Source organism: Salarias fasciatus, chromosome 8 (assembly GCF_902148845.1).
Source record: "Salarias fasciatus chromosome 8, fSalaFa1.1, whole genome shotgun sequence".
NCBI classification, from domain to species: domain Eukaryota; kingdom Metazoa; phylum Chordata; class Actinopteri; order Blenniiformes; family Blenniidae; genus Salarias; species Salarias fasciatus.
Genome location: NC_043752.1, coordinates 6127201 through 6152375, shown reverse-complemented (window position 1 = coordinate 6152375; position 25175 = coordinate 6127201). Strand labels below are relative to the sequence as shown.

The following is a 25175-nucleotide window of genomic DNA, read 5'->3' as shown; positions in this document are numbered from 1 at the left end:
TACATGCCTCCTGAGGTGAATCAGCTGAGATTAGGAATGTGAAACTCAAAGAGGTTGTGGCTGTGATTCTGCACCTCCGGTCTGCCTATCCGGGCCTTAACCATTTCCAGGAATGTGAGAGTGAGAGCAGGCTCACGATCAGCTGCTCACTGCACTGAGTGTTGGCTTTCGGTTTCCTTTCTCTTGCACTGGGCTCACAGGAGGTGGGAGGAGGAAGAGGTGGGTGTGTGGTGGGGGTATATAAACTGGCATGTATGCATAAACTGGATCGTGTAAACTGCTCAACAGCTTTGTGATGGAGGAGGATAGTGTCTTTGTTCATTGCCAGGAATCGGTAAGATGTCCTGCTTTTTCTTCTTATTCAGCTGTGTAAATGTTGCTTAAACTTTGTGAACCTGATGCTTTTTCCTTTGTAGTTAATCTACTCAATTCCTTTCCCTTCATTGGGTTTTTGGTTGTCAAACTATTCTCCTGGGGAACTTAAACAATCTATCACTTTATTTACTTTTGTTGGACGTTTGCTTGTCGAGTTAAAGACAGAAATGTAATTGATGAGCAGGTTTTAAGACTCGTTCTAATCAAAATGTGAAGCGCTAAAATTCCTCAGCTTTATAAAACAGGTTTAAATGTGATTATCAAAGCAAGCAAGAGGAACGTGTTTTAAAGGCTCGTGTCAGATTCGTTTATATTAGATGAGTTTCTCTTTGTGTTTTGGTCTCAGCTCATTTGAATCTGCCTTTAAGTTTTTTTCAGACTGAATGTGCCAATGATGGGCGTTGAAAGGCAGGTCTGGTTGAATCAGTAAACCAAAGGTGGAGTGTATGGCACTATACAGCTGAACTTTGCTCTAACTCCAGGCTAAAAACACTTCATTAAAGGTAATAAGTAAGATATTGGTATGGAAGGAACATTCCTTTTAGACCATTTGTCTTCTCCACCAAACTGGCAACAAGCACAACCCTCTCCGAGGGGGAGGGGGGTGTAACGCTATTGGACGCAATGTTACTGCACCTTGAAGGTGAAACAGCCAGGATAAACTAAACTAATCATGCTTTATTCATCTTTTCGCTGAAATTCTGTTTTCCACATTTATCCAAGCTGCGGTGTTCAGCCGCATCAGGGCGCTTCAGGGAGCTGATTGGGGTCAGGGGGTCAAACAAAATATGTCAAATAAAAGGGTGTAAGCATAGAAATAGGAAGAGATCAATAAAAATATATGAAACTACGTACAACTACACACTGAATCTACTGACAGTTTAATCTTAAATGAAAAGAAGCCTTAAAAAAATGTAATGAATAAATGAAAACAAGAAAGAATCTGTAGAAAACATTACACTTCGTATCCACTTAGCATAAACACTGAGCATTAAAATTAATGAATCTATTATTAAGACATTTCCTTTTTGTAAATGAATTTATTTGATGATTAATAAAGACCAACCTAAATAATAATGTTGAACGGGCTGGGACCTCATTAATTCCAGGAAGAGAAATGTTGTGAAATGTTTGCTTGAGAAAGTTATTTTAAGTTCCTGTTACTGATCATAGCTACCCAACCTGTTTTATAGTCAGTTCTTTAGTAGCTTGGAGTGTTTATCCATTAATCTTTTTATTGTGTTTTTCTCTCCACAGTTAGACATGAAGAAGGTCCTGAAAAATATCGTGGCCCTGGTGAGGGAGCACCCGGCTGGGATCCCACTGAAGAAGCTGTCGATGTATTACCAGCAGAAGTACCACACCAACATGATGAGCCTGTCAGAGCTGGGCTTCGACTCCATGTTCAGTCTGGTAGCTTCTCTGCACAAGGATCTGGTCATGGAAGGACAGCTGGTGTTTCACAGGGAGCATCGCACTGAGGCAAGGGCCAGAGAGGAACCTGGGGCGAGTTCGTCAGCTGGGGATGGAGCGAAGGCACAGACCTCAAAAGGCAAAATAAAAAAGTCAGACGAGGTTCGAAAAAATCTTCTGGAAATGATGGAACAACATCCAGGTGGAATCCTTCTGTCTAAAGTCGCTATTGTCTACAGCCAGACCTTCCACCAAAACCTGACCGTGGCCTCTCTGGGCTTCAGCTCCATGTCCGACTTGATTGAGTCCTTGAAGGACGATCTCGTGGTGAAAGAAGGTCTGGTCTTCCACAGGAGTCACCTGGCTCAGAATCAACCTGACAGTGCCTTCCCAGCAGAGGCCGCCAAGTTGAACAGACCCAATCGGGCACAAACACCGCCATCCCTGCCCCGCCTCGCTGCTGAGCCACAGCGAGAGGTCAGCTCTCAGTGTGTGAATCTCACCCAGCTGCCTTTGATGTCCACTCCCACCTTCTTCTCCGGTCACATTTCATTTGGTGACCTGCCGACGCCGGCCTCCAGGCCCGCTGAGAAACTCTCCCAGGAGGAGCTGCACCAGAGAGTCATACAGGTAAGTGTTCCTGCAGACATGCATCGAGTTCTCTGAACCGCAAAGGCTGTATAGTGCTCTACAGCTGCTTTAGTAACCCCAAAGCACTTAGCATTGTTAATAACATTCACCTGTTCAGACACGCTCACACGTCTGCACAGTGCAAAAGTGCAGAAGGCTGAGCAGTTTGGTGTCGTGGATGGAGCTAGTAAGAAAATGTATTCTTTCCTCATTTACTAACTACCTCTGCTGATTCAGGGGAAAAAATGTAATTTTGGCTAATGTGTTTTAGAAAGCAGGAAAAATCAAGAAATTATAGTTTTTTGATCCTTTTGAAAAAGCGAGGGAACTGCTTAAAACTTAACATAGGTGAAATTAAAGCGAGAGTAAAAGTATGTATCTTCCAGGTGATGAAGAAGCACCAGGTGGCTGCGCCGTCCATGGATCAACTGCAACAGCTGTACAGGCAGCAGTTCGGTGAGCAGTTCCCCATGCAGCAGTACATGTCTCTGTATGACAGTGTGGAGGCCAGGAAGCCGCCGGCTCAGCCCGAACTGGCAGCAGCAGCAGCAGCAGCAGCCAGGCCGAGCTCCACGTGGCAGATACCTGCAGGTAAGCAAGCGCGATCGCATTAAGATGCTTCCAATAAATCAGGAATAGATAGTATCAGTGTCTCCCTCAGCAACAAAGAATCCAGAGGAGCAGGGAGCATCTGGACCCTTCATCTTCCAAGGCAGCGACTTTCCAGCACTGGGAGACGACCGGACTGCGACCACGGAGGAGAAGAAGAGCAAAGTCAAAAAAATCAGAATAGAACCCGCCGCCCCCGTCTTCAGAGAGGGGTATCACGCCCAGCTGAGAGACGTCCTGGGAGGTAACATGAGGGCAGTGGAGGCCATGGAGGACGAGGATCTGCGGGGACTAAGAAGCACCAGGAACTGGGTGAATACGGATTCGGTGAACAGCCTGATGGAGGGCGTGATTCGACAGATCGCTGCCGAGGGAGAGCTGGTCACTGAGCAAAAGGTGAGGAACGATGTCGAGGAGAAGTTCAGCATTTTAGGAACTGTGGTTGTTCACTTTTCCAGGGCTTTAACTATGTAAGTTATGCAAGAGTTGATCCATGTTCTGAGGTATGAAACGTTCCTGCAAATAGAAAGGAAGTCCAGCAGCTTTAGGTCATCATCTCGGCATCTTTGCAAATAGGTTTGATCACATTCGGTTGTGCTATTGCCTTCATTACACATTACACTGTTGTCACTGCCTTATCCAGGTGGTGTCCCGGGTGTGCAGTCTCAACCCCACTTTGAATCCAGGATCACTGAAACCCAGGACTTACCCCGCTCTCAAAGACCTTCAGTACATCATGAGAGAGATCAACATCTTCATCGAGGTGGGCACGTCAACGCTGAGCGGCTGACTCGCTCCTGTCGAGGTGCCGGCTCGCCACATTAAGAGCTGTCTTTCCCAATCAGTGCACCGAAGCGGTGTCGTCCATCTGCACCCTGTATGAGCTCGGCCAGGCGCTGGCAGGACTGAAAGACAAGAAGCGCTACGAGGAGCTGAACCTCGGACCCCTCTGCAAACTCCCAATGGTCCACCGCATGTTCAAGATCAGCGCCAACACCAAGGACGACGATGTCTGCCAGATCGAGACCGTCGACATATTGAAGGTACCACTCGCTTTCTGCACATGCAGGAGTAGATGACGGTAACAAAACAAAAAAAAACAGCACCAACGACTGTCCCAACAAGAGGATTATCAGTTTATGAGCCTTTCTGCAGATGTAATGACGAATTACTGAAATGTATCTCTTCTGCTCCTCTTGTTTAGCAACTCAACAGTTTCAGGAGGAATCGTGCCAACGTGAGGGTTGACCTGGCCGAGTTCATGAAGCACCTGGCCGACCACTACAACTGTGACTCTCCCTACGAGCTGGGCATCAGGATTCACAGCGTGGCGCTGCCCATAGCGGTAAAATATGCCGTGTGAGGTTAGGTGAAGAACAGGTTTTGTTTTTGAGGATTTGTCTTTTTGAGGATGAAAGAACTCCATCAAAACACGTCAAAGCTACGTGCCTGAAAAGGAGAAACTCTGACCCTCTGGCCTGATCGTCACTTTGACTGTTCATTTCAGACCATTTCCAAAGTGAGGCGCAACGAGCACGCCATCCTGGAGCAGGCCAGGGAGGTGATCCTGAAGGAGCTGGAGGAGGAGACGACGGAGAGGCTGAGGAAGCTGAAGAAGAACGTCCTGGAGCCGGTTCAGAACGCCGCCTCCTTCTCCTCCGCCTGCAACCTGGAGCTCAGGAAGAAGTACGCCTCCATGACGGCGGCGGAGGTCGTGCTGGAGGTGTTCACCAACGCACAGGGAGTGTTCAGCCCGAAGAAGATCAAGGTGGGTGCCTGACACCGCCGAATGCGTTTAACGCCCTAAAGAAACCTGCACAGTTGGAAATTTTCTAATTTTTTTTTTATTTTTTTGGAGGGATTAGTGGTTATGACACTCTGGTCTCATGTCTTTAATTCAGTGCTCTTCGCTGCCGGGTGTTAATTCCCCTAAGCCTCCGAACACGAGCCGTCAAGGGCTCTGCAGCCCTGAACTCATTAATGAAACGTCACTCTTCAAAACTCTCTCAGCCTGCTTGGAGAGATAAAAAAATGTAATTTTAACTGGCTATAGACGTTGAATTTGGGACAAAACGGGTCCAGGTTGCCAAAAATTCCCACATTCAAAGTGATCTGGGGTTTTTCTCACTCATCCTCTAACATTATCGGGCATTTCTATGGATAATCTGATAATATGCTCTAATCCCTGTTTAACATTTCATTGTTGTCTCTTCACACCAGAACTCAGAAAGAAGGCTGTACTTCAAATCCACTGGTCCAAATTGGCAAAAAAAAAAAAAAAAATCTGTTTTATGTGTTTTCCAGTTAATCTGTAGTGTATTTGTGATAAATGAGCTGGATAATTGTGTTGATAAAACACTGACGGGCTTGATCAGTGTTGGCAGCATTAAAAGGGACTGTTTGCTTGTGTTCGTCTCTCCTCCATTTCCCCCCGTCCAGCACGCCCAGAACTTCCTGCTGGAGGTTTCAGCCGACCGGCTGGCCATGGCCCTGTTTCAGCTGGCGGTCTGCGGAGGATCCCTGGCCCCCCCTCAGGACCTGGTGCTCAAAGAGAAGGCCCCCAAAGCCACGGAACAAACTCAGGCCAACGACAAAAGTGACATTTTGCTCCCGAGTGAAGGTACTGATGTGTTTTCAACACATGCTGCTGTAGCCGTCGATTGGTTTAGTTTGACGTTTTCCTGTATTTTTTATTTTTCGTGGGTCCTTTTCTATTGAGTTCTTGCTTTTCCTGGTCTGACAGACGTCTCGCTCTTTTCCCTCAGCCAAAGTGAAGCAGTTCCTGAAAGACAGCCTGTCTGCCCAGAACTCGGCCATCACCCTGGCTCACATCGCATCTCTGGAGAAGAAAGTGGCCAAACACTTCCAGGTGAAAGACTTCCTGTCTTTGGAGAAGGGCAGCTTTCTCGACTTCCTGGTGAAGAACATTCAGGTGGGACTCCTTTCAGAGTTTCTTGATGTTTACGCCGTGATGACAGAATAGTTGACGTGTTGGCTGGTTCGGTGCAGCTCCTCCAGGACTCGCTGGGCTCCGCGTTGATTCTGAGCAGCGGCGGCGGCGCGGAGCTGTCCGGCACCGGGTTCAAACCCACCAGACAGGACGTGTTCGAGTTCATCAAGCACTGCGGAGACGTGACCTCCACCGATCCAGACGAGGTGAGGCGGACTTTCAGACGTGACGTGTCCTTCTCTGTACCGTCATAAATGACTTCTCTCTCTCTCTCTCTCTCTCTCTCTCTCTCTCTCTCTCTCTCTCTCTCTCTCTCTCTCTCTCTCTCTCTCTCTCTCTCTCTCGCAGCTGTCCTACATCGAGGCGGCGCTGAGGTCTCACTACAGGGTCCGGGACAGTCGGGACCTGGGCTACGGCCCCCTGCACATGCTGGCCGGCCTGGTGAAGCGCCAGAAAGCGCTGTTAGGGGGAGGGCTCAGCCCGGTGTACTACGAGTCAGCCATGTTTGCCAAGCTCAGCAAATCAAGGTGAAAAGTCTGTCAGGGGATCTAATTCACGGGAGCCTGGTACACCGACACGCTCTGCTTTGGTTTCATCTTTCTGTCTTTGCTGTGTGTGTGTGTGTGTGTGTGTGTGTGTGTGTGTGTGTGTGTGTGTGTCCAGTTCCGAAGGCGGAACCGAGACGGTGGGCCGCCTGGGTGAAGTGTCCCGGGCTCAAGCCCTGGCCTGCCTGCTGTCCTGCCCTCTGCTGGAGGATTTAAGCGAGTGGAGCCAGTGGGAGCTGATCTTCAAACCCGTCCACGGCTGCCTGAAAGATTTCATCGAGAGACATGCAGGTACGCTCCAAACCCACTGGGGGGCGCCACACTTCCACTTTACGCTTTAATACCTCAGTCATGAGCTCTTTCTCTATTTCACTGCACTCTCTTACTCCGGGGGAGTTCTCGACATTTATCATTTATTCATCAAGCCCACATTCTGTCCCGAGGAGTTCTCCGAACTTTCTGCCCCCGTGCAGTTTGACAGGCATCAACCCCGATCACTTCTTGCTCTTCTACGTTGTACGCAGACCAGTCGTCTTCTCCACATGCTAGTAGTTATATTCCATTCCACCAACTTGGGGTTTGGACACTGTTGAAGAGATTTTTCAGCAAGACGCTTCAAAGCCGTTGGTTGTAGGCAGAGTCAGCACAGAGTAGCAGTAGTTTGATGATCAGAACAGTGTTTTTGTGGCTCCGGCCTTGTTTGTGTGTCGTGTGGCCCACTGCACCCACGCAGTTTAGTTTTTTCTTTTGGTTGTCCTACTTATGCTCAGCCTGTTGTCCTTACAATGGAGACACACACACACACACACACACACACACACACACACACACACACACACACACACACACACAAACACTCTTTTGCAGCTGAAGAACAGGCTCAGATAAGAGCTGTGATAAAAATTGACCAAATGTTGTGTAGCTCATGGGTTAAAAATAATGTATTTATACATAAATACCAAATAATGGAAACGACAATGTGTCACATCTTAGTGCAACGTGCCTGTTGATCCCAGTTTTTTTGGAGTGAATGATGATGTGCTCCACTATATTCGTGAAAAAAAAATCACAATATGTTGCTGTAATTATAATTTTTGCTTCAATGTTGCAAATTCCAAATAATAATCACAGTGATTAAGGAGAGAAATTTACTGAAGCCAAAAGGCTTAACCAGCTAGCCACAGCTGGATTATATTTGTAATATTATTTTATACCACCAGACGGTGCAATAAGTCATTATAGGAAACAGTTCCAAAAACCATAGATCAAAAAGTCATTGTATTGAAACTTCATTATGAGAAAAAGATGTCTATGAATATTAATAATTGCATTAGCCTGAAGTGTTTGCATTATGAAAATATATCATATGCATATCACAATAAATACAGTCACTTTTTACTTGTATCTGGTTCCCAAAAATAGTATAATATGATATATTATGATGTGTCATAAGATTATGATGAAGCTTAAATATATCAAGGTAACAAGATCATATAATAATATCAATAAGGCACAATACCATATCGTTCACATGTGATTCAGTACAGTCATTTGTCATGGTAGACTGCTGTATCGTGACTCAGTAGATGGAACATTCTGTCGTTAAATGTTTGAGTCATATTATCATGTCATCGTTTCATGTTACTATTATATCATGACTGAGCTACTGAAATGACATCCTGTGATAATAACATGTCACGATAACTTCATGTATCATGGTAATACATATAATCTTGTGATAATACTGAGTCAGGGTATTGAGTTTCATATAATCGTCATGCCACGATTATGTACCATATTACTGTAGTATCATGGCTGGGGTGATGGAATATTATATTCTGACATTAAAAAGTCTTGATGAAATTATATTTTGATAATATTTCATATTATTGTATTATCAAGATTATACTGTGTCATGAAAATATTTCACAGTTTATTTCAAAGTGTAGTTAGTGGATAACATTGATTGTGCAGTTTTTTTAACATCATTAGGTCATATTAATATGGCGTCTGATGCTGTTGTGACAGTGTCATAGCACTACTGAGGATTGTGTCTGTGCTGTTATGTCTTGACGCAGCTAACACCGGCCTGGCGGCGTTAGAAGTGACCCCGGGTCTGCTGCTCCGCATCACCACGACCACACACACCAGCGACAGGCACTTCTCCAGCGCCGCCGAGGCCCTGGACCCCGTCGGCGCCGCCGGTCACCTCGTGTCCATGGCTGTGGCCGACGGCATCGCCAACACTCCCACGGCCCTCCTGGCCAATCACATGGAGAGGGCTTTGGCAGCCGCCATGGGGAACGCAGGTGGAGAAGAAGATCTCCAAGCATTACACACACACAAAAAAAAAGACTTCCTCCTTTAACTAGTACCAATTAACCTTTGGTTAAGCCCCGCCTCCTTATTTACTGTTGCTAACAGGCACTAGATAGTCATAGCCGTGAGGGCGGGGCTTAGCCGAAGGTGAATTGGAAAAGAAGTCTTTCACACCCCACATTCTCATTCCACAAATGCATGTTCCATCCAAACAGCACAGTAAACAGGCTTTCCAGTGGCGTAACATCCACTGCATAGAAATATGTTTCCAACAAAGGATTAATGCAGAATATCTGGACAACTGGAAACGGCCGTTTTGTGTGCAGCCCGACTGCGACGTCATGCCTAAAATAAGCGTCTGTGTTCTTTTTAGATTTGTTCCCGGCTGAAGAGGACGGCCACAACGCGGTGGCCAAATTCCTTCTGGCGTGTCTGACACGGATCCCCGCCAGAATATGCCAGGCTCTTCTGCAGCAGGTCAGTCTCACCGGATTAGCCACGTAGATTAGCGAAATCGCTCATTGTCGGTGGATTTCTGGAGAGACGTTATGCTGGAGTTAATTTCGGTGGACAGATGGTGAAAGCAGAAGTGGATATTGCAAATCTGTCCTCAGGCTACTTAAAAAAAAAAAATAAAAAAAAAACGGAAAAAGAAATTCAAGGCCTGGTGTTGCAGGAGGACCCTCGTCAACTTTTAAAGTTAGAAAATTAAAGTCTGCAGTGCATGGATATTGATGTTCCTGCGAGATACCCGGAGTGTGTAATGAGGAAACGCTCTTCTCTTGCGAGCAGATGGTGCACAGCTTTTAGCAAACAAACATACAAACTGTGACAACATTTCAGTGTCTCCTTGACCAAGTGAGTGGGCAGCAAGAGCCTGCGAATCTAATCCGCTCCTCTAAATTGATGAGGAGGTGGTTGTTATCTGTCACACGGTTGTCATGCCAACCACTGACTTGCATACAGCAGTTTTCTGTCTCGGTGCAAGTTTGGGACCGCTGCCTGTCTGTGCTGCAGCTGTCGTCTTTAAACCAGATGCTCAGAACTGAGACGGAAATCTCGCCGGCAGGTGTTCCTGGAGCCGTTCTCCCGAGTGGTGGGCCAGGCTGTGTCCAAGGGGGTCCTGATCACCGCGGCCCAGTCCGACCCGAAGCACCTCAACTGTCTGCACCGACTTGGCATCCTGATGGGGATCACCGACTGGGTCAGGGACTACCAGAAGAAGCTCGACCCAGACAGGAGCCACAGCTACAGCACGTGCAGCGCACCGTCGGAGCAGGCCAAGGTCAGAATGCAGGCGATAAGGAAGACGGCGGAATTCAATCAGAGTGTCAGCTTTCAGTTCAGTAAACCAGCTGTCAAACACAACATATCCATCAACTGCTTTAGCCGCACTATGATAATCCAGTGTCATCTGCAAAAAGTCGAACTTTCCCTTGAGTGTGAGTTGAGAAAAGCAGTTTAGAAGATGGATTCATTCTTAACAATGAATGCAGTGTGTGCTCTTCGCTCTTGAATCTAACAGAGCATTTCAAATAAGTTAGATTAGATAATCGTTTAATAGTCCCACCATGGGGAAATGTTCATTATTGTAGTATTAAGTGGACAGGAATATAGAATACAAACAATAACACATATACAAAACATTACCAATAAAATAGACACAAAATAATAACTGTGACAGTATTTAACAATAATGTTTGCATTGACGACACCATCATCTGCATAAGTAGAGACACATTTTATTTCTGACATAGAGACAGTAAGGGGACCAAAACCATGAAGACAGACAGTTTAAAGCAGCTTCAGTGTTTACAATGTACTCTTCTCTGCGTGCATATATGGGTGGTTTATTATATAAAGACAGCACCCAGTAGAGACTACATTGTTTTTGGCATTACTGCTCTTTCTATAGAAACTGATATAAACAAAAACTTGAAACGCTGTTTTGTAAATACGGCCTGAGAGAAGTCACATCTTGGCTGTTCTTTCAAATTTTAGCTGGAAGCAATTTTTATGAATTACCTCCACTGTATTTCACACCACGTGTTAACTATATTGTCAGCAATTCTGCCATTTCAGTGTAAACGGACATCGTTTTCGAAACGTTGCCATCTATACGCAGAACTTTCATGAAACTTAAACACAAAAAAATCTATCAGCTGTTTTCTTGACCTCTGATTGACCTCATTGTCGTGCTCTCAGTCTAATTTGATAGATTCGGAGAGCAGCAGCCAGTCCGCTCTGAATATGAGTGAAGACGAGTTCTTGGAGGAAAGCGTCATGGACGACAGCTCTGTGTTCCCACAGCTCAACCACAGCTCACAGCCAGGTGATTCAAAGGACTCCCATCGTGGTGAACGTGGAGCCGTTTTAACTCCTGCTTGCTAAATGTCTTTTCTTCTTAAAGTCAACGGCGAGCAGGATGGAGGGGTGGAGGAAGAGGAGGAGGACGAAGAGGAACTGTATGAGTTGGTCTCGCCCGCTGACGGAGAGACGTCGGATATGAGCAGCGAAGCCGATGGAGCACGGGGGGAGGAAGAGAGCCCGGAGAAGTCCGACAGCGATGAAAAGGATGCTGGGAGCTGCCAGTCGGAGACCGCGCTCGATCCCCACAGAGCCGTCATCGAGGACATCCGGTCTGCTCTGCCTTCGCCGCATCGCTTCAGGTTCACTCTGTCCATTTAAGGGTTCCCTCACTCAATCAGCGCTCTGTTCCTCTCGTCTCGTTAAATCCCCACAGGAAAAGTGAGTTTGGCATCGGGGTGGAGTTGACCGCCGAAGGCCAGAAGCTGATGCAGGTCCACCAGGAGAGGCTGGGCCGCAGCCTGGACCGCCTCTCCACCGAACTCTACAGCAAAGACACGCACTTCGTTCTGGAGCTCATCCAGGTGGAGTTCCGGAGCCTCTCAGCATGAAGCCTCGACCATTTCCGATGCTGGCTCATCAGTCCCTTCTGTAATTTGACACCAGCCTCTTAATCCCTCATCCAGTGCAACTTGAAGTTGAGGATCGTATCAGGAAATTGAACAAAAACTGAGAGAATCTTCTAAAACGAAAGGAATAAGTCTGTACATGAATGAAATAAAGCATCATAATATTCCCATCTTCTCTGAGGCTGGTGTCAAATTACAAATGAGACTGTTAGTTCAGTAATCGGAAGTTGACCAAAAAGAAACCAAATCACCAAGGCATCATGTTTGTTAGCTTTGAGTTTTAGGCGGTGAAAACAGATCTAACTTCAGTTGCTGTTGTTCAGAACGCCGACGACAACGGTTACCCGTCGGAGGCCGGCGTCATCCCCGCGCTCGCCTTCGTGGTGGAGAAAGACTGCATCACCGTGCTCAACAACGAGACCGGCTTCCAGGAGAAGAACATCAGGGCCATCTGCGACGTGGGCCGCAGCACCAAGGGCAAACACAAATACGGATACATAGGTACCCAAAACGCCCCTCCCCCTCCCCCGAAGTTCAAACTCGCCTCGGCCGCCGCTGATCCCGCTCGTCCCGCTTCTCGTAGGACAAAAGGGCATCGGCTTCAAGTCCGTGTTCAAGGTCACAGACTGTCCGGAGATTCACTCCAACGGCTTCCACCTGCGCTTCGACAAGACCTGCGGCCCCATGGGATACATCCTTCCCCACTGGAGCGAGGACGAGAGGCCGCTGGGGGCACAGCTGAAGGACGTCAGTCAGCACAGGTTGGACCGCCGACTGATCGGGAAGCAAAAACCGCAGCAAGAAAGAGAAGTTAATTTCATTAGAACTGAATCTCCATTCGCCAAAGAAAACACCGGCAACCATGAACCCGACAAACCCTTTAGTCTCTAGTTTTTTTGCTTTTGATGTCATTAATGCAGTCTTCTCTCATCAGCTGGACCACTAAGATCAGCCTCCCCCTGCGCACCGAGAGCCAGCAGACCAGAAACCTCTTCCACGACGTGCACCCGTCCCTGCTGCTCTTCCTGCACCGCCTGCGCTCCATCACCATCTGCAACCAGGTAACAGCCAGCCAGGTTCAGCAGCGCGGCTCGCACATTTCAATGCGACGCAGATACAGAGTTCTGCAACATTTAGGACCGAAAAAGCTGTTTTCACGATTCTTTTCAACAAATGAAAATATGAGCGGAGCCGCAAAACATGTAATTTATCCAAAATCGCTACGAAAACAAAAAAAATGGGTTAAATTCATGAGGTGTCATAGCTACAGTTTAGTTATTTTTATTTAATTTTAAGATTTTACAGCCATTTTTGGAGATTTAACCTCTTCAGCTACTGTGAGTTTCCTAATGGTTAGTTTTTAAAAATCTAGCTATTTTTTCAAGATGTATTTTTTTTTCTCAATTACTTTCCTTTGTTTTTTTTTTCTTTTTTCCTTTTTTCCTTATTTCTTTCTTTTTTTTTTTTTTTTTTTTTTAGCAATTTTATCCTTTTCCAGCAGTTCCAGCTGTCCTGACTGTTTTCACAGTTTTGCCTGGTTCAGCTGTTTTGAACCCATTCTGATAATCATTGTGCTTTTCCAGTGAAACAAAATTGAAAATACACTGTTCACTCGGGTTGAAACCCTCTGCCGTAAACCAAACGCCCCTGTCTGCAGAGCGAGAAGCGTGTGGTGACGATGACCCGGAAAGACCTGAGCCACAACGTGCTGGAGGTGGAGCACACGGACGGCGTGGAGCGCTGGCTGGTGGTGAAGAGCACGCTGCGGCCCACCGCCGCCAAGGTGATCCGTCTCACTGAATCTGATCGCCTTCCATATCAGATTTACTGAAAAACCCGTCGACCCGAAGTGACTCCACAGTCTTTTGAGCTGTCCCCCCCCGCCACCTCGGTCTCCAGAAGGCAGCAGCCACCCGTTACCTGTAGTGAGGTTATGTAACAGAATGAACAAAGCCGAGAGAGCGGAACATTTTGGAGAAGTTCCGCGCTCCGGTTTTTTCTCCCGACAGCCTCGCTCTTCACAGACGCTCAGATCAATATCTGTTTCCAAGTGTGTGGAGCCGCTGCGACATTGATTTGTTCCCGTCCTCCTCCTCCTTCAGACCAAAGAGGACGTGGAGTCGACCGAGCTCGCTCTGGCGTTCCAGCTCGGCGGCGACACGGCGGGAAGCGACGCGGCCTGTCAGCCTCAGAAGCAGCCCGTGTTCGCCTACCTGCCGCTGCGCAGCTTCGGCTTCCGCTTCATCATCCAGGGTGAGAACGGCGCCCCCGGGCGCTTCGCTCGTCAACGCAAACGCGCGGCTCCTAATGAAAGCCCGTGTCTTCTCCAGCCGACTTCGACATCCCGTCGTCTCGGGAGGACGTCGACAGAGACAGCTCGTGGAACCAGTGGCTTCGATCTGAAATACCAAAACTGTTCCTCCAGGCCATGGATGTATTTACAGTAAGACTGAATGATCGATTCAGGAAAATGCTGAATAGTCCTTATAAGAAACTTTTTTATAAAGCTTACCTTTGACATATTTCAGTGGTGTTCTTCCATCTTTATCCAAAATGTCCCAAACAAGCAAACTGAACGAAGCTCCATGGCTAAAATGTGGATTGAGTCTCAAAGTTAGGTCACTGAATGGCCAGTATTTTTAGTTTTTTGCAATACATTTGATTAACCTGAGCAAAGGCTTCGTAAGACCAGAATGCTTAACATGCCATGAAACAACCATTTCATTGATCTTTTTCTTAACTTTCATCAAGTGTTCCTCCTTTTCCTCCTTCCAGGATCACCCAGAGTTCAAGGGGCTGAAGGGCCTCTGCCACTTCCTGCAGTTCGTCCCCCTCCCCGACGAGGTGCTGGACTTCTTCAAGCCGGTCGCTGGGAAGATCATTCAGTTGCTGAAGGGGAAGGCCTTCCTGCCCACACAGAGCTCAGGTATCGCTCCCAAATCCAGATGCTGCAGCTTTCCTGAAGTTCACCATCTGTACTTATCCTGTCTTACGTTCCACCACGTCTCCCTCTGTGAATGCCCCCCCCGCTCAGACGGGACGGTGGTGCTGAAGTTCCCGTCCCAGGTGGCGGTGTGTCAGGACGCGGTGATCCGCGACGTGATCGGCGGCGCCGAGCTGGAGCGGCACCTGTCGCTGTCCTACCTCCACCCCGGCCTGAGCCCCGCCCCGCCCGCCTCCCTGCTCGCCCACCTGGGGGTGCGAAGCCTTCGGGGATCGGACGTTACCACGGTAACCACAGCCATGGCCAAGGAGCTGATGAGAGTGGAGGGCATCCATTCAGGTGTGTTTTCACAGCGGATGAAAGGTCATGTTCTGTTTAATGAGATTTTAGTGACCTTTGACTTTACCTACGTATGAAATGATTAAAAAAAAAAATCCCAAGTTGAAGGATTTTCTTTTTCATTTGGCTCGTCTTCCTCCTTGATTTCTCAGATGGAGGCCTCCGGCAACTGGCCAAGCTGCTGGTTTGCAACTTCCGAGCTCTGGAGCACGGCTACGGAGAGGCCGACTCCGTCCTGGAGACCCTCCGAGATCTTCCCATCATCCCCCTGGCTGACGGACGCGTGGTTGCGCTGAGCGGGGAGGGAGTCTTCTTTCCATTGGAGGAAAGCACGACCAAGAAAAAGAAAGCTCAGTCCCAGAAAGGTGCCTTTTAAAAGGAAGTTCTTCACTGTTGAAAGCACAGTTTCGTACACTCTGCGCCTGCAGAGAACGTATGGATGATAGCACCGTGCTAAATCAGCCGCCGCCACCACAACAAACCGGCGCAGCAGATGGAGAGAAAAGCACGAGGCCCGCTTTCTAAAAATGTGATCTAAACCCAAAAAAACCCGGATAAATATGTATCACCTTGGTGATGGTGCGAGGTGCGCATGTAACACTCCATCTGTGCTTAAGGTGCTGCGAAAGCCTGAAATCAGGAGCTGCAGAATCACAGACTGGGGAAACTAGTGGTGCAGCTTCTTTGGTTTGTAAACAGCTCAACATATCTGAGCTTATTTTTCCTTCCACTAAGTGTCTCACTACCTGCCTACACTTTTAGTGAGACTCGTTTCTCTTAAGATGTGATTGCGATGATGTGTCTGTTTTGTTCCTATCGATCTTCGGACCAATGCGTCTCCTTTTTCTCAGTGATCCCAATGGACAAATCAAAGTTCTTTAGTTTCATTCCTATGATTTATTTGCAGGGAGACGCCCAGTGTCAAACACTGTGGAAGTGGTTCAAACTGTCTCCTCTGATGTTTCAGTAGCTTGCAAAACAGAATGTGGGTCAAACACTGACAACCTTCTCTAAGGTTCTGCGTCAGCTTTTCCTTTTTTTTTTAGGAGTCCTCGCAGTCTGACATCCAGGTCAGCCCAGGAGGTGTAAAACAAAAGCTGCATTTGGGTCTCAGACCAGCCTGACCTCTTTCTAAGAATAAGCAGACGGCGCTTCCTGTGCGTCATCACATTCAGAAACCTCAGTCGAAGACGACGGGAATGGCAAGCATGAATAATTGATTTCCACACTCCGCTGCTGTGTGGCCGGCTTTAATGACCGAGCGGTCAAAGTGGTCGCAGGGCTCTGGACGCCACTGACTCTGAACCTGGGGTCCGATGGAGTCATGGAGAAGCACGAGAAGCCTTGAGTTCACGGAGCTGTAGCGCTGACGTTTCTTCATGTATCTAGAGCAGATTTGGGCTCTCGCTTGAATTTGGTGCAATGTTTTGGCTGAAGTTAGTGTGATTTGATCTCCCCACAAAAAGAAAACAAATTTCCACCCTTTTGTTTGGCTTCTCATTCAAGCAGCAGTTTCTGTATTAAAATATAACAGTACATACCATCTGGAACCACTAGATGTCACTGCGTGACAGCAGAATGCTGCTACAGTAACAGAAAAACTTGTGTTACAGCTGTTTTTGACTGTCAGAACGAGATAAAAGAAAAAGCTAGCTATATGTTAGAGTCATCTGATATATACCAAGTAGGACCACTGAGAACAGAATATTGGACTTGTGGTTGTTATCAGTTTTGTCAAAACTGTGTTCATTCTGTGCCACTGTACTATTATGCACTAAATCACGGCTGCACACCTTCAGATAAACGCATCGCGGCGTGTTTTTGAGAACAGTAAGGCGTGTCAGACGCACCGAGCGACCTCCACGAGGGCCGCCATTCACGACTGAACACGTTCGATTGTCGGCAAGAGAGAAGAAGCGCAGCGAGTCGACAGGACATGATATCACTGAGAGCCGAGCCTTGACTGCGTTTCCAGGTCAGCGGTTATCAGCTGGAAGCAGGCCTCAGCCAGCGAGCGCCCGAAAGGTGAAGTGAAGTGGACAGAGCTGAGAGCGATCGCTTCAGAGACGGAGAAGTTAAACACAGTGTTCCCCTGAAATATTGAGCAGGACAGAGATCCGTGGGGAAGCATCCCCTCAGAAGGAGGAAAGTAGGTCACCAGGGGTTTTCACCGGCAGATATTTAGAAAAGTTTACATCTAATTGTGTCACTCACGGGATTTTTTTTTTGTTTGTTTGTTTTTGTGAAAGAGGCAAATTAAATAGATTCATCTCACTTGGGTTATAATGAAGTAAGACTAAGAGGAGTCAATTATGCATGAACATTTACAGTCACTCATTTCTCACATACATACTGAACATCGCCATTGTTCCACACAGTGCAGCACTGCTGAATAAAACAACAGCCGAGTGACGTGGAGACACAACCAGATGACATTAAAAAGTCAGTGCAGCGGAACAAACTCAAATAAAGTCCATCAGAAAAGCCACAACAGCCCCGCGCGACACTGCCAGCAGTCCTCTATAGTCCCAAACATTGCACTTTATTTTACAAAACTACTGATACAGAGAGGATGGACAATGTGCTGGAGCATGCTAGGACAGTCAAAAGCATTCATATCATGACAGCAGCAAGATTAGTTGATCCAACTAGCTATGATATGCTAAATTCGATAACTGTCTCCTGAATTAATGCATGAACGTTTGGCTGAACGTTTCCCTCTGTCCTCAGGGCCGCTGTCCGCTCTGTACCAGGACGTGAGCGTGGTTCACCCGTCTCTCCTGAACTGTTTGGAGCCTCTGGAGTGTCAGCAGGTTCGAGAGCTGCTCAGGCGACTCGGGGTTCACGAGCTGGAGCCTCAGGAGCTGCTGGAGCAACACATCTACCCCACCATAAGGAGCAACAAGTGGAAGGTGAGCACGATAAACTCTGTCTCTTTTCATTGATTTGAATTAAGAAAAAAATCCCAGGGAGCTTCCCTGTTTCTTATCCTCTGCTTTCTGTGTTCGATCGGACCCGCTCCCAGACGAAGCCCGAGCCGGTGGTGGTGAGTTACCTGGTTTTCATCAAGCAGCACTCCTCCTCCAGCCAGGAGGACTCAGACGCTGCAATACCAGTCCTGACCAACAGGGGCCTGCTGTGCCCGGCCGAGGAAAAGGTGCATTTCTCCCCCGGGTACGGCAACATCGACCTGCCAACGCAACTGCCCGGTAGGTCGTCACACTCATGAATCCTGACACACGCACACGTTTGTCCAGCATTACTTCTTGACTTCTTCTTTACATGCGTAATTTGGTTTACTGAAATGTAGCTAACAGTGTAATACTACTGATGACCTGTGGGGGCAGTGTTGAGTGTAGTGTATGTGTGACCAGAGAAAGAAACAAAGAAAACAAATAGACATAAATCTGCACTGTTACATCAGGAAAAATAAGCTTCGGGTGTGTTCAGAGTTCAGAAAGTTCTTCAGAGTTGTAACTAAATATTTATTTGAACAGTTTCAAGCGTCTTATCAGTCTTCCTGCTTTCTCGTCCTCCAGGCTGCGACTGGATCCTGCTGGATTCCTGCTACGTGCAGACGGACGGCGACGTGGCGGGATGGAGGGAGCTGTTCAGCCGCCTGGGAGTCAGAGACGGCCTCATCATCCGCAAGGAGAGGCGAACGTTCACCGCCGCAGACCTGGTGAGCCGGACGCCCCTCTCAGAGTCGTTACGTAGGGACACAATATTTACCGGTTGCGCAGAGCCGAACCTTCCTCCGTCGCTCGCCGTCGATTAAAGGATGATGATCCCCCCCGCCGCGGCCCGAGAGATCAATAGGTGCTTTGGAGATGAGGAGGAGAAGCAGGTGCTGATGGGACGTCGCCGGGCCGACATTCCCGGTGCCTGTTTTAGCCTCAGCCGCAGATGAAAGGGGGATGAGCGTGGATTTGACGCCGGCGCTGATCGTGTGTCCAGAACAGTGTGTTGGAAAGTTGTCTGCCGCAGTATTCTGAGGTGCAGCAGCCGCTATCTGTCAGCCGAGTTTATCCGAGACAGGAAGACAGCTTCATGATATTCGGTTTAGTAATGAATTGGACATATTTAGATCTTTGTAAATCTTTATGTTGAGGGACTTCTTATGTTGACACAGGTTCAAAAATTGGTCAGATTTTGTTCAGTGATTAATCTCTGGGATGGAAACTGTCGTGTGAGTTTCCAGTGGAGAGGTCAGAGGATGTGGTCAGGTCTCTTGTCGGACACGTTTTCTGCTTTTGAGAGATGACAGAGGGATGTAATCGGAGCCGCACAAAAGAAAGCTCCATAATCCACTGCAGATAAAGGCTTCAGCCAAATGTCACCGCTGCCTGTGAAGCTCATCCTGCTTTTTCCCGGCCCGCAGGCGTCCGGGCCCTGGTCGGTGGAGAGCGCCGCGTGGCGTCAGAGCCCGGCGGACGGCTGCGTGATCGACGACTACCCCTGCGAGGAGTTCCGGGCCCTGGCCACGGCCGACCTGCCCGGCCCCCGCCTCCTGCAGCAGAGGGCGGCTCTGCTGAGGCTGCTGGAGACCAACTGGGACACGGGGTAACGCCTCCCCACACGTTCACACGCTCATCCCGCTTCCAGAAAGGTGCGCGTCCACCCGGGGGGGGATCCGGCGGCCGGATGTACCGGCTCTGGGATTAGTGGAGGTCACGGAGCGATTTTCATTATTTCTGCCGCGGCCATTAAGTGATTACTGTGGTAAAAGACTTTCCTTCTTGAGAGGGGAAAAGCACCGACACGGCAGGCTTTTGTTTGGGCCTGACGACCCCGCAGAGATCGGATTATTAATCTGGATTTAAGGGCTTTTAGTGCGGCCACGTCTGGTGACTCACGTGAGCGCGAGCGACTCGAGGACACACCGCTGTCGGTTAGGAGGTCACGCTCGGCACGCTCACTCACGCAGGCACAATTTTCATCCCAGATGGATGAATAATTGAAGAACGGGGCTATTTCGGTTGCCGAACGGTCACAGCGTACGATATCAGCTCGGCATCGCGTCGAGAAGTTTTCCCGGTCGCTCCGCCGAGGTTCCTCCAGTTCAGACTTGGAGGTAAAAGCAAGAGAAACACATTAAAGGAGAAACTGAACCTGTTTTTTTTTTTTTTTAACAGCACGGCTCCTCTGTGAAAGAGTTGGGTTGGAAACTGAAACTCAGCATCCGTTTGTCATCCAGCTCAATCATTTATGGGCTAAAAAATAGAAATACAACACAGCAGATCCTGAACCGAATTCTCCCATCTTTCAAACCGCAGCCTGCATGTTTTATTCTGGCTGCGTGTTAAAAGTTTCCCGTTCTTAAAGAGGCTGTCTTGTTCTTCCTGCATGTTTTATGACAACAAGGCTTCAAGTGCAAAAAATCAACCGCCTGCAGGTGGATTATCACCTGAGGTTCACTTTACAGGATTGACCAATAAGATAACAGTTTAACTGTGATGAAGCGTTTCTTCAGCCATGATACCATTCAGAAGTAGAACAACCTTCATCGCTTCATTTCTTCTGAATCGTCTGAGTTTCTCTCGCTGATGATCGAACGGAGGGATAAAAAGCAGAATCTGAAATGCAGAGCGGTTTGACTGGAAAATCCTCTCACTGCATTTAACGTCGATCGTCCCGCGGTGCTGAGCGAGCGAAGTTGTGTGGATGAATGTGGGTCACACACTCCTGTCACCGAGGCGAGCTGGAGCTCAGCGAGCCGCAGCTGAAGACGTGACGGCGCGTTACTGCGACGATCAGAGGAGCAATCACCACGGATTCAAACCGTGGTTCGTGAGAGAGCAGACAAACGCAGAGCCACCGGTCCATATTGAAACCGTCTGTTTCGTCCCGGCAGACACCGCTACTCGCAGTACCTCGCGGCGCAGCTGCTGGACGGCGACGGCAGGCCGGTCCGAAGCATCAAGTCGTCCTTTTACCACTACCTGTGCCGTCTGGAGTGGGTGCCGGCGTTCCGCCCCCAGCAGGGAGGCCAGCAGGAGAGGAAGTACCTCCGTCCCAGCTCGGTGTACCTCACGTCCCCCGAGGTCTCCAGCCTGCTGGGGACGCACGTGGACTACGTGGACCTGGACTCCAGCGAGTTCAGCAGAGCTCTCGGTACGAATGCCACCGCGCCGCTACAGAGCGAAGATTCCTCCGAAGCGTTGACGCTCTCTCCCTGAATCCCTCAGGAATGAGGCAGACCGTCTCAGTGGACGTTCTCGTCGACTACCTGAAGAAGTGGTGCCTGAAGACGGCCGAGGCGGAGGACGAGGACGAGCTGGGCGGGGCGTCCTTCACCTCCACCGTCCAGCACATCCACAACGTCTACACCTACCTGCAGGCCAACAGCTCCCAGAGCAGACTGAAGGAGCTGTTCCAGCACACGCCCGCCGTCTTCGTGGAGGCCAGCAGGTAGGCCGTCCGCCGCGCCGCCGCCCCATTCCCAGAGACAGAGAGACCAGAATCCTCTGCTTCCCCAGGCTGGACGGCGACTGGACCTCGGGGCGCTTCTTCCACCTGAAGGAGGTGTGCTGGAGCGACTCCACCGGGATGTTCCAGCGCTACAGGGCGCACACCCAGAGGGCGGACAGCCCCGTCCAGGAGCCGCGGGTCCTGGCTCCGTTCTACAGCCCGCTCAAAGACTTCTTCATCAGGGTGAGCCGCTCTCCGGTCACATCACAGCACTGCTGTTTAAAAAGGAAGTTTCAATGCGATATGTTACGCTTTCATTTAAGAAAATGCATATTATGCTGTTTTTTTGGTCATATAATTTCTCATGATCTTATGGTGCAGCAATATATTTAAAGTATAATCAACCACAATGCAGTGTCATAGTAACTCCTATACAAGTTTTAGTATATAGCATCATAATTGTAAAGTTTTATTTCATAACTTCAATAGTATTACTGTAAATACCAAACTACACAATGTTTTACTAAGGTTTAAGTTTCACAGTGGCCTTACATGAGTACGAACCACTGCACCACTGTGCCTCCTCCATGTTTCCTCAGTCTCTCTGGTTCTTATACTGAGGTGCAGATATAAAACAGGCTCGATTTTTTTTTTTTCTTTTAATGATTACTGGAGCGGATCCCTCTCAGACATGTGAATCCTCACCGGGCTGAGCCTCTCACCCTGTTAGACCCTTTGTTTGTGCGTCCGCCTGTTTCCCTGCCCTCTGCAGTGCTGAGCCAGACCTAATCTCCACAGACAGCTGCTGGAATCACACAAATCTGCTGCTATTTATATGTACTGAAATCTGTAATCATTAATCATGGTCCCGGTGACACTGCGATCTCCCCGAGCCCATCTCAGCTCCCATGGCTCGCCGTTAGCATGACCACAGCTATGGGAAGAGCCTGCTCTTTGTTGTTGTTGATTAAATGGTGAGGAGGCCACGTTCTGTCCGGAAAGGCCCGGTTTGAACGGTGTGTGTTTCGTAGCTGCTGAACGTGGATCCCAGTCCCAACATGAGGCAGTACGTTGGCCTGCTGGAGGTGATCTGCTCCTCGTCTCCCATCCCAACCGCCGAGGTGCTGCAGGACGTGTCCGTGCTGTACGCCAGACTGGGTGAGGACGCCCGGACCGTCCGCCGCTTGTCTCCCGTCTCTCCTCGCATCCGATGACTCAGCTCCTCGTGTCCCATCTGTCCGCCGCTTGTTTCGCTCAGCGACTGTCACGTCCGGCCCTCTCCCCTCGTCCATGTCCCGCAATGTAATGTATTCGGTTATAATACAACATAATTCTTCTTTACCAGCTCTGAGGTGCAAGATTCTGGCAGCCGGGGAGCATGAGAGCATCTCTCAGCCCCGTCTCAACCCGGGCTACTGCTCCACTCTGAAAGGTGAGTAACGCTCGTGTCGCCAGCTCAACGCGGCGCTCTCTGTCCCCCTTTCAATCTGCCGCCCTGACAGACTTTCCGCTGGCAATCCCAGCTCCATCTACCACCTGTCAGTGCGGCGCAGGTTTTAAAAGCGGCTGGGGAGAATTTGTTGCCGCAGCGCTCGGGAAGTGGGGAAGCAGTCACGTAAGGTAACGGCAGCGGGGAAGTGGCTGCAGCAGCAGAGAGCGCTGTGGGAAACGTTTGATTTAATATACTCCGAAAACATCCAAAACACCGTGCGACAAAGTTTATATTGACCCTCAGACGTCACTACGGACATAGTTCAGTTTAGTTCATTATGCTTTTATATTGTGTTCTGGACATTTTTTGTCCATTTGTTTAATTTTCCTCCGCAGCTGTCCGTCATTTTTCTGCTGTAGTGCTTGAACTACTTTGATATTCATATTTTAATTTAACAGAAGTTTTACCACCCTCTTCAAGCCCCAAAAAACCCCAGTTGCACATTAAGGGTCCCGTTCACACGACAGCAACTGAAAACAAAACTTTTTGAAAACGCCAAAGACGTGACAAAACTATTTTTATGACACAGACATGAAAACGAGCTGCCACTGCTGTCAAAGCTACGTAACTGAGTCAAATGCCGTTTTAAGACCAGGACCGCTCTGGAATACTACGACACCGTCGGCCACAAACGGCATAAAACAAGAGACCAATTATGCAAAAATGCTGTAATGTTACAGGAGAACCTCAAAAACGATCTGACGCAGATCTTTTCTGAGCCCTGGCTCCTTAAATCAATAATGCAGTGAAATGTTGAACTAAGAACAAGAGGATGTTTAGTTTTTCTTTTTTTTTTTTTTTTTTAGTATAGAAGGATCCTCTGATGATAAAACCCTCCCCTCGGAGAATCTGGGACAATCTGTGTTTTATCGCTGCAAAAAATAGCTTAATCCGCTGACGGTGACGCACCAGATGTGCGACGTGAAGGAGCTTTAAAGGGCACAGGTGTGAACCGGCGCTCTGAAAACGCTGCACAGTTATTTATTGCAATCTGCTCGGCGGTTTCTGCAGCTGTGATCCAGCAGCTCGCGCAACCAATTAATGCTCCTCAAGCTACAACAAACATCTGAGCGCTCACACACAATACACACATCTGTATACAATGTGAGCATACCATCACTTTGTTTTAGATATGTTTGGTATCTTCGATGGAGGGGTTGAATAGTTTCACCAAGAGAAGGAAAAAAAAGTCACAGCAACATTTGTTTGATTCTTCTCGTTAGGGTATTTGCTCGTCTTACTGTACGAGTGACGGAGAGGCTGCAGCGCCTGCTGTCTGTTCGATTCCTGCTAATGAGGAGCGAGTGTGTGCCGCTGCCTCCGGGCGGTGCATCCAGCCGCCCAGTCGATGAGGAGCCGGAGTGTTCGGTCCATTTGACGAAAGGCGTCTTATCGTTCTTATTCTGAGCGCCAGAAGCCCTCCGGTGACGGTCCGGTCACGAGGGCCGCCTGTCAGACCAGCGGTCGGGTTTGACGGTTCAGGACTCAGAAGCGATCAGGAGCAGACTGTCATTTCACCCTTGTTCTGAGTGTCGTCAATCCCCCGTTACCCAAACAGTCGTGCCTTCGTCCTTCCAGCAAAGAAGTAAAAGGCACATTTCTTAAATCTTGAGCTCATTCCGTCTCTTCTCGTTCTCTCTGCCAAGGCATGGTGTCCGACAAGAAGGTCTTCCCCACCAAGGACAACAACTGGGTGAGTCTGGCACGTAAGCCCATGATCAGCGACAGCAAGGAGCTGGAGAAGATCTTCAAACCTCGCAAGGTGTGTCTGCTGAACCTGCCCCCGGCAGAGAGGAAGGCCCCGTCGAAAACCAAGACCTGGAACGCCGGTACGTGACCGCCACCGATGACCTCTAGAGTTCCTGTCGATCTTCCTGGTTTGTGCGGGAAGGTACTGACGATGGTGTGATCGCTGCAGGAGAGCGAGCGCCGCCGCTGGCCTTCGATGAGACGGACCGTCTCTTGTTTCTGGAGATCTGCGGGATCTGCCCGCTCTCCCAGTGCGTCACGTCGGAGTCCCAGACCGAGGCCTTCAGGCCGTGTCCCTCCATGCAGGCCATGGTGCGCTCGGTGGTGCCTTACATCCAGAGGTTCCTCTACCACCACGACGAGATGAGCCAGGTCTACGCAGAGCTCACCGACGGCAACATCGCGGCCAAGATCAAGAACCTTTCCTTCGGACAGGTCAGGAGACGGTTCACGTAGGGCCTCA

At 48.8% G+C, this 25175-nt stretch overlaps 1 protein-coding gene across 3 annotated transcripts in view; it reads left to right on the top strand.

Annotated features, from left to right (window-relative positions):
* The window catches only part of LOC115392835 (protein NO VEIN), a 32151-nt gene that overhangs the window by 1410 nt on the left and 5566 nt on the right, over nucleotides 1-25175 (top strand). The window contains exons 1-39 of one of the 3 annotated variants that reach the window (XM_030097457.1): nucleotides 252-334; nucleotides 1633-2418; nucleotides 2805-3009; nucleotides 3080-3423; nucleotides 3671-3790; nucleotides 3873-4070; nucleotides 4232-4372; nucleotides 4535-4795; nucleotides 5467-5647; nucleotides 5793-5959; nucleotides 6037-6183; nucleotides 6326-6504; nucleotides 6641-6813; nucleotides 8601-8831; nucleotides 9215-9318; nucleotides 9911-10126; nucleotides 11047-11173; nucleotides 11252-11480; nucleotides 11585-11732; nucleotides 12101-12278; nucleotides 12361-12538; nucleotides 12712-12838; nucleotides 13435-13560; nucleotides 13880-14030; nucleotides 14108-14220; nucleotides 14553-14703; nucleotides 14812-15060; nucleotides 15213-15425; nucleotides 17791-17972; nucleotides 18086-18269; nucleotides 18600-18742; nucleotides 19442-19623; nucleotides 20915-21174; nucleotides 21249-21471; nucleotides 21540-21714; nucleotides 22503-22629; nucleotides 22817-22903; nucleotides 24610-24792; nucleotides 24882-25147. In XM_030097457.1, coding sequence (XP_029953317.1) covers nucleotides 296-334; nucleotides 1633-2418; nucleotides 2805-3009; nucleotides 3080-3423; nucleotides 3671-3790; nucleotides 3873-4070; nucleotides 4232-4372; nucleotides 4535-4795; nucleotides 5467-5647; nucleotides 5793-5959; nucleotides 6037-6183; nucleotides 6326-6504; nucleotides 6641-6813; nucleotides 8601-8831; nucleotides 9215-9318; nucleotides 9911-10126; nucleotides 11047-11173; nucleotides 11252-11480; nucleotides 11585-11732; nucleotides 12101-12278; nucleotides 12361-12538; nucleotides 12712-12838; nucleotides 13435-13560; nucleotides 13880-14030; nucleotides 14108-14220; nucleotides 14553-14703; nucleotides 14812-15060; nucleotides 15213-15425; nucleotides 17791-17972; nucleotides 18086-18269; nucleotides 18600-18742; nucleotides 19442-19623; nucleotides 20915-21174; nucleotides 21249-21471; nucleotides 21540-21714; nucleotides 22503-22629; nucleotides 22817-22903; nucleotides 24610-24792; nucleotides 24882-25147 — 7494 coding nt within the window. In that variant the 5' untranslated portion in view covers nucleotides 252-295. Of the gene's footprint in view, nucleotides 1-251; nucleotides 335-1632; nucleotides 2419-2804; nucleotides 3010-3079; nucleotides 3424-3670; nucleotides 3791-3872; nucleotides 4071-4231; nucleotides 4373-4534; nucleotides 4796-5466; nucleotides 5648-5792; nucleotides 5960-6036; nucleotides 6184-6325; nucleotides 6505-6640; nucleotides 6814-8600; nucleotides 8832-9214; nucleotides 9319-9910; nucleotides 10127-11046; nucleotides 11174-11251; nucleotides 11481-11584; nucleotides 11733-12100; nucleotides 12279-12360; nucleotides 12539-12711; nucleotides 12839-13434; nucleotides 13561-13879; nucleotides 14031-14107; nucleotides 14221-14552; nucleotides 14704-14811; nucleotides 15061-15212; nucleotides 15426-17790; nucleotides 17973-18085; nucleotides 18270-18599; nucleotides 18743-19441; nucleotides 19624-20914; nucleotides 21175-21248; nucleotides 21472-21539; nucleotides 21715-22502; nucleotides 22630-22816; nucleotides 22904-24609; nucleotides 24793-24881; nucleotides 25148-25175 lie in introns of those variants that run through there. The other 2 variants (XM_030097459.1, XM_030097458.1) reach the window with 2 other exon arrangements.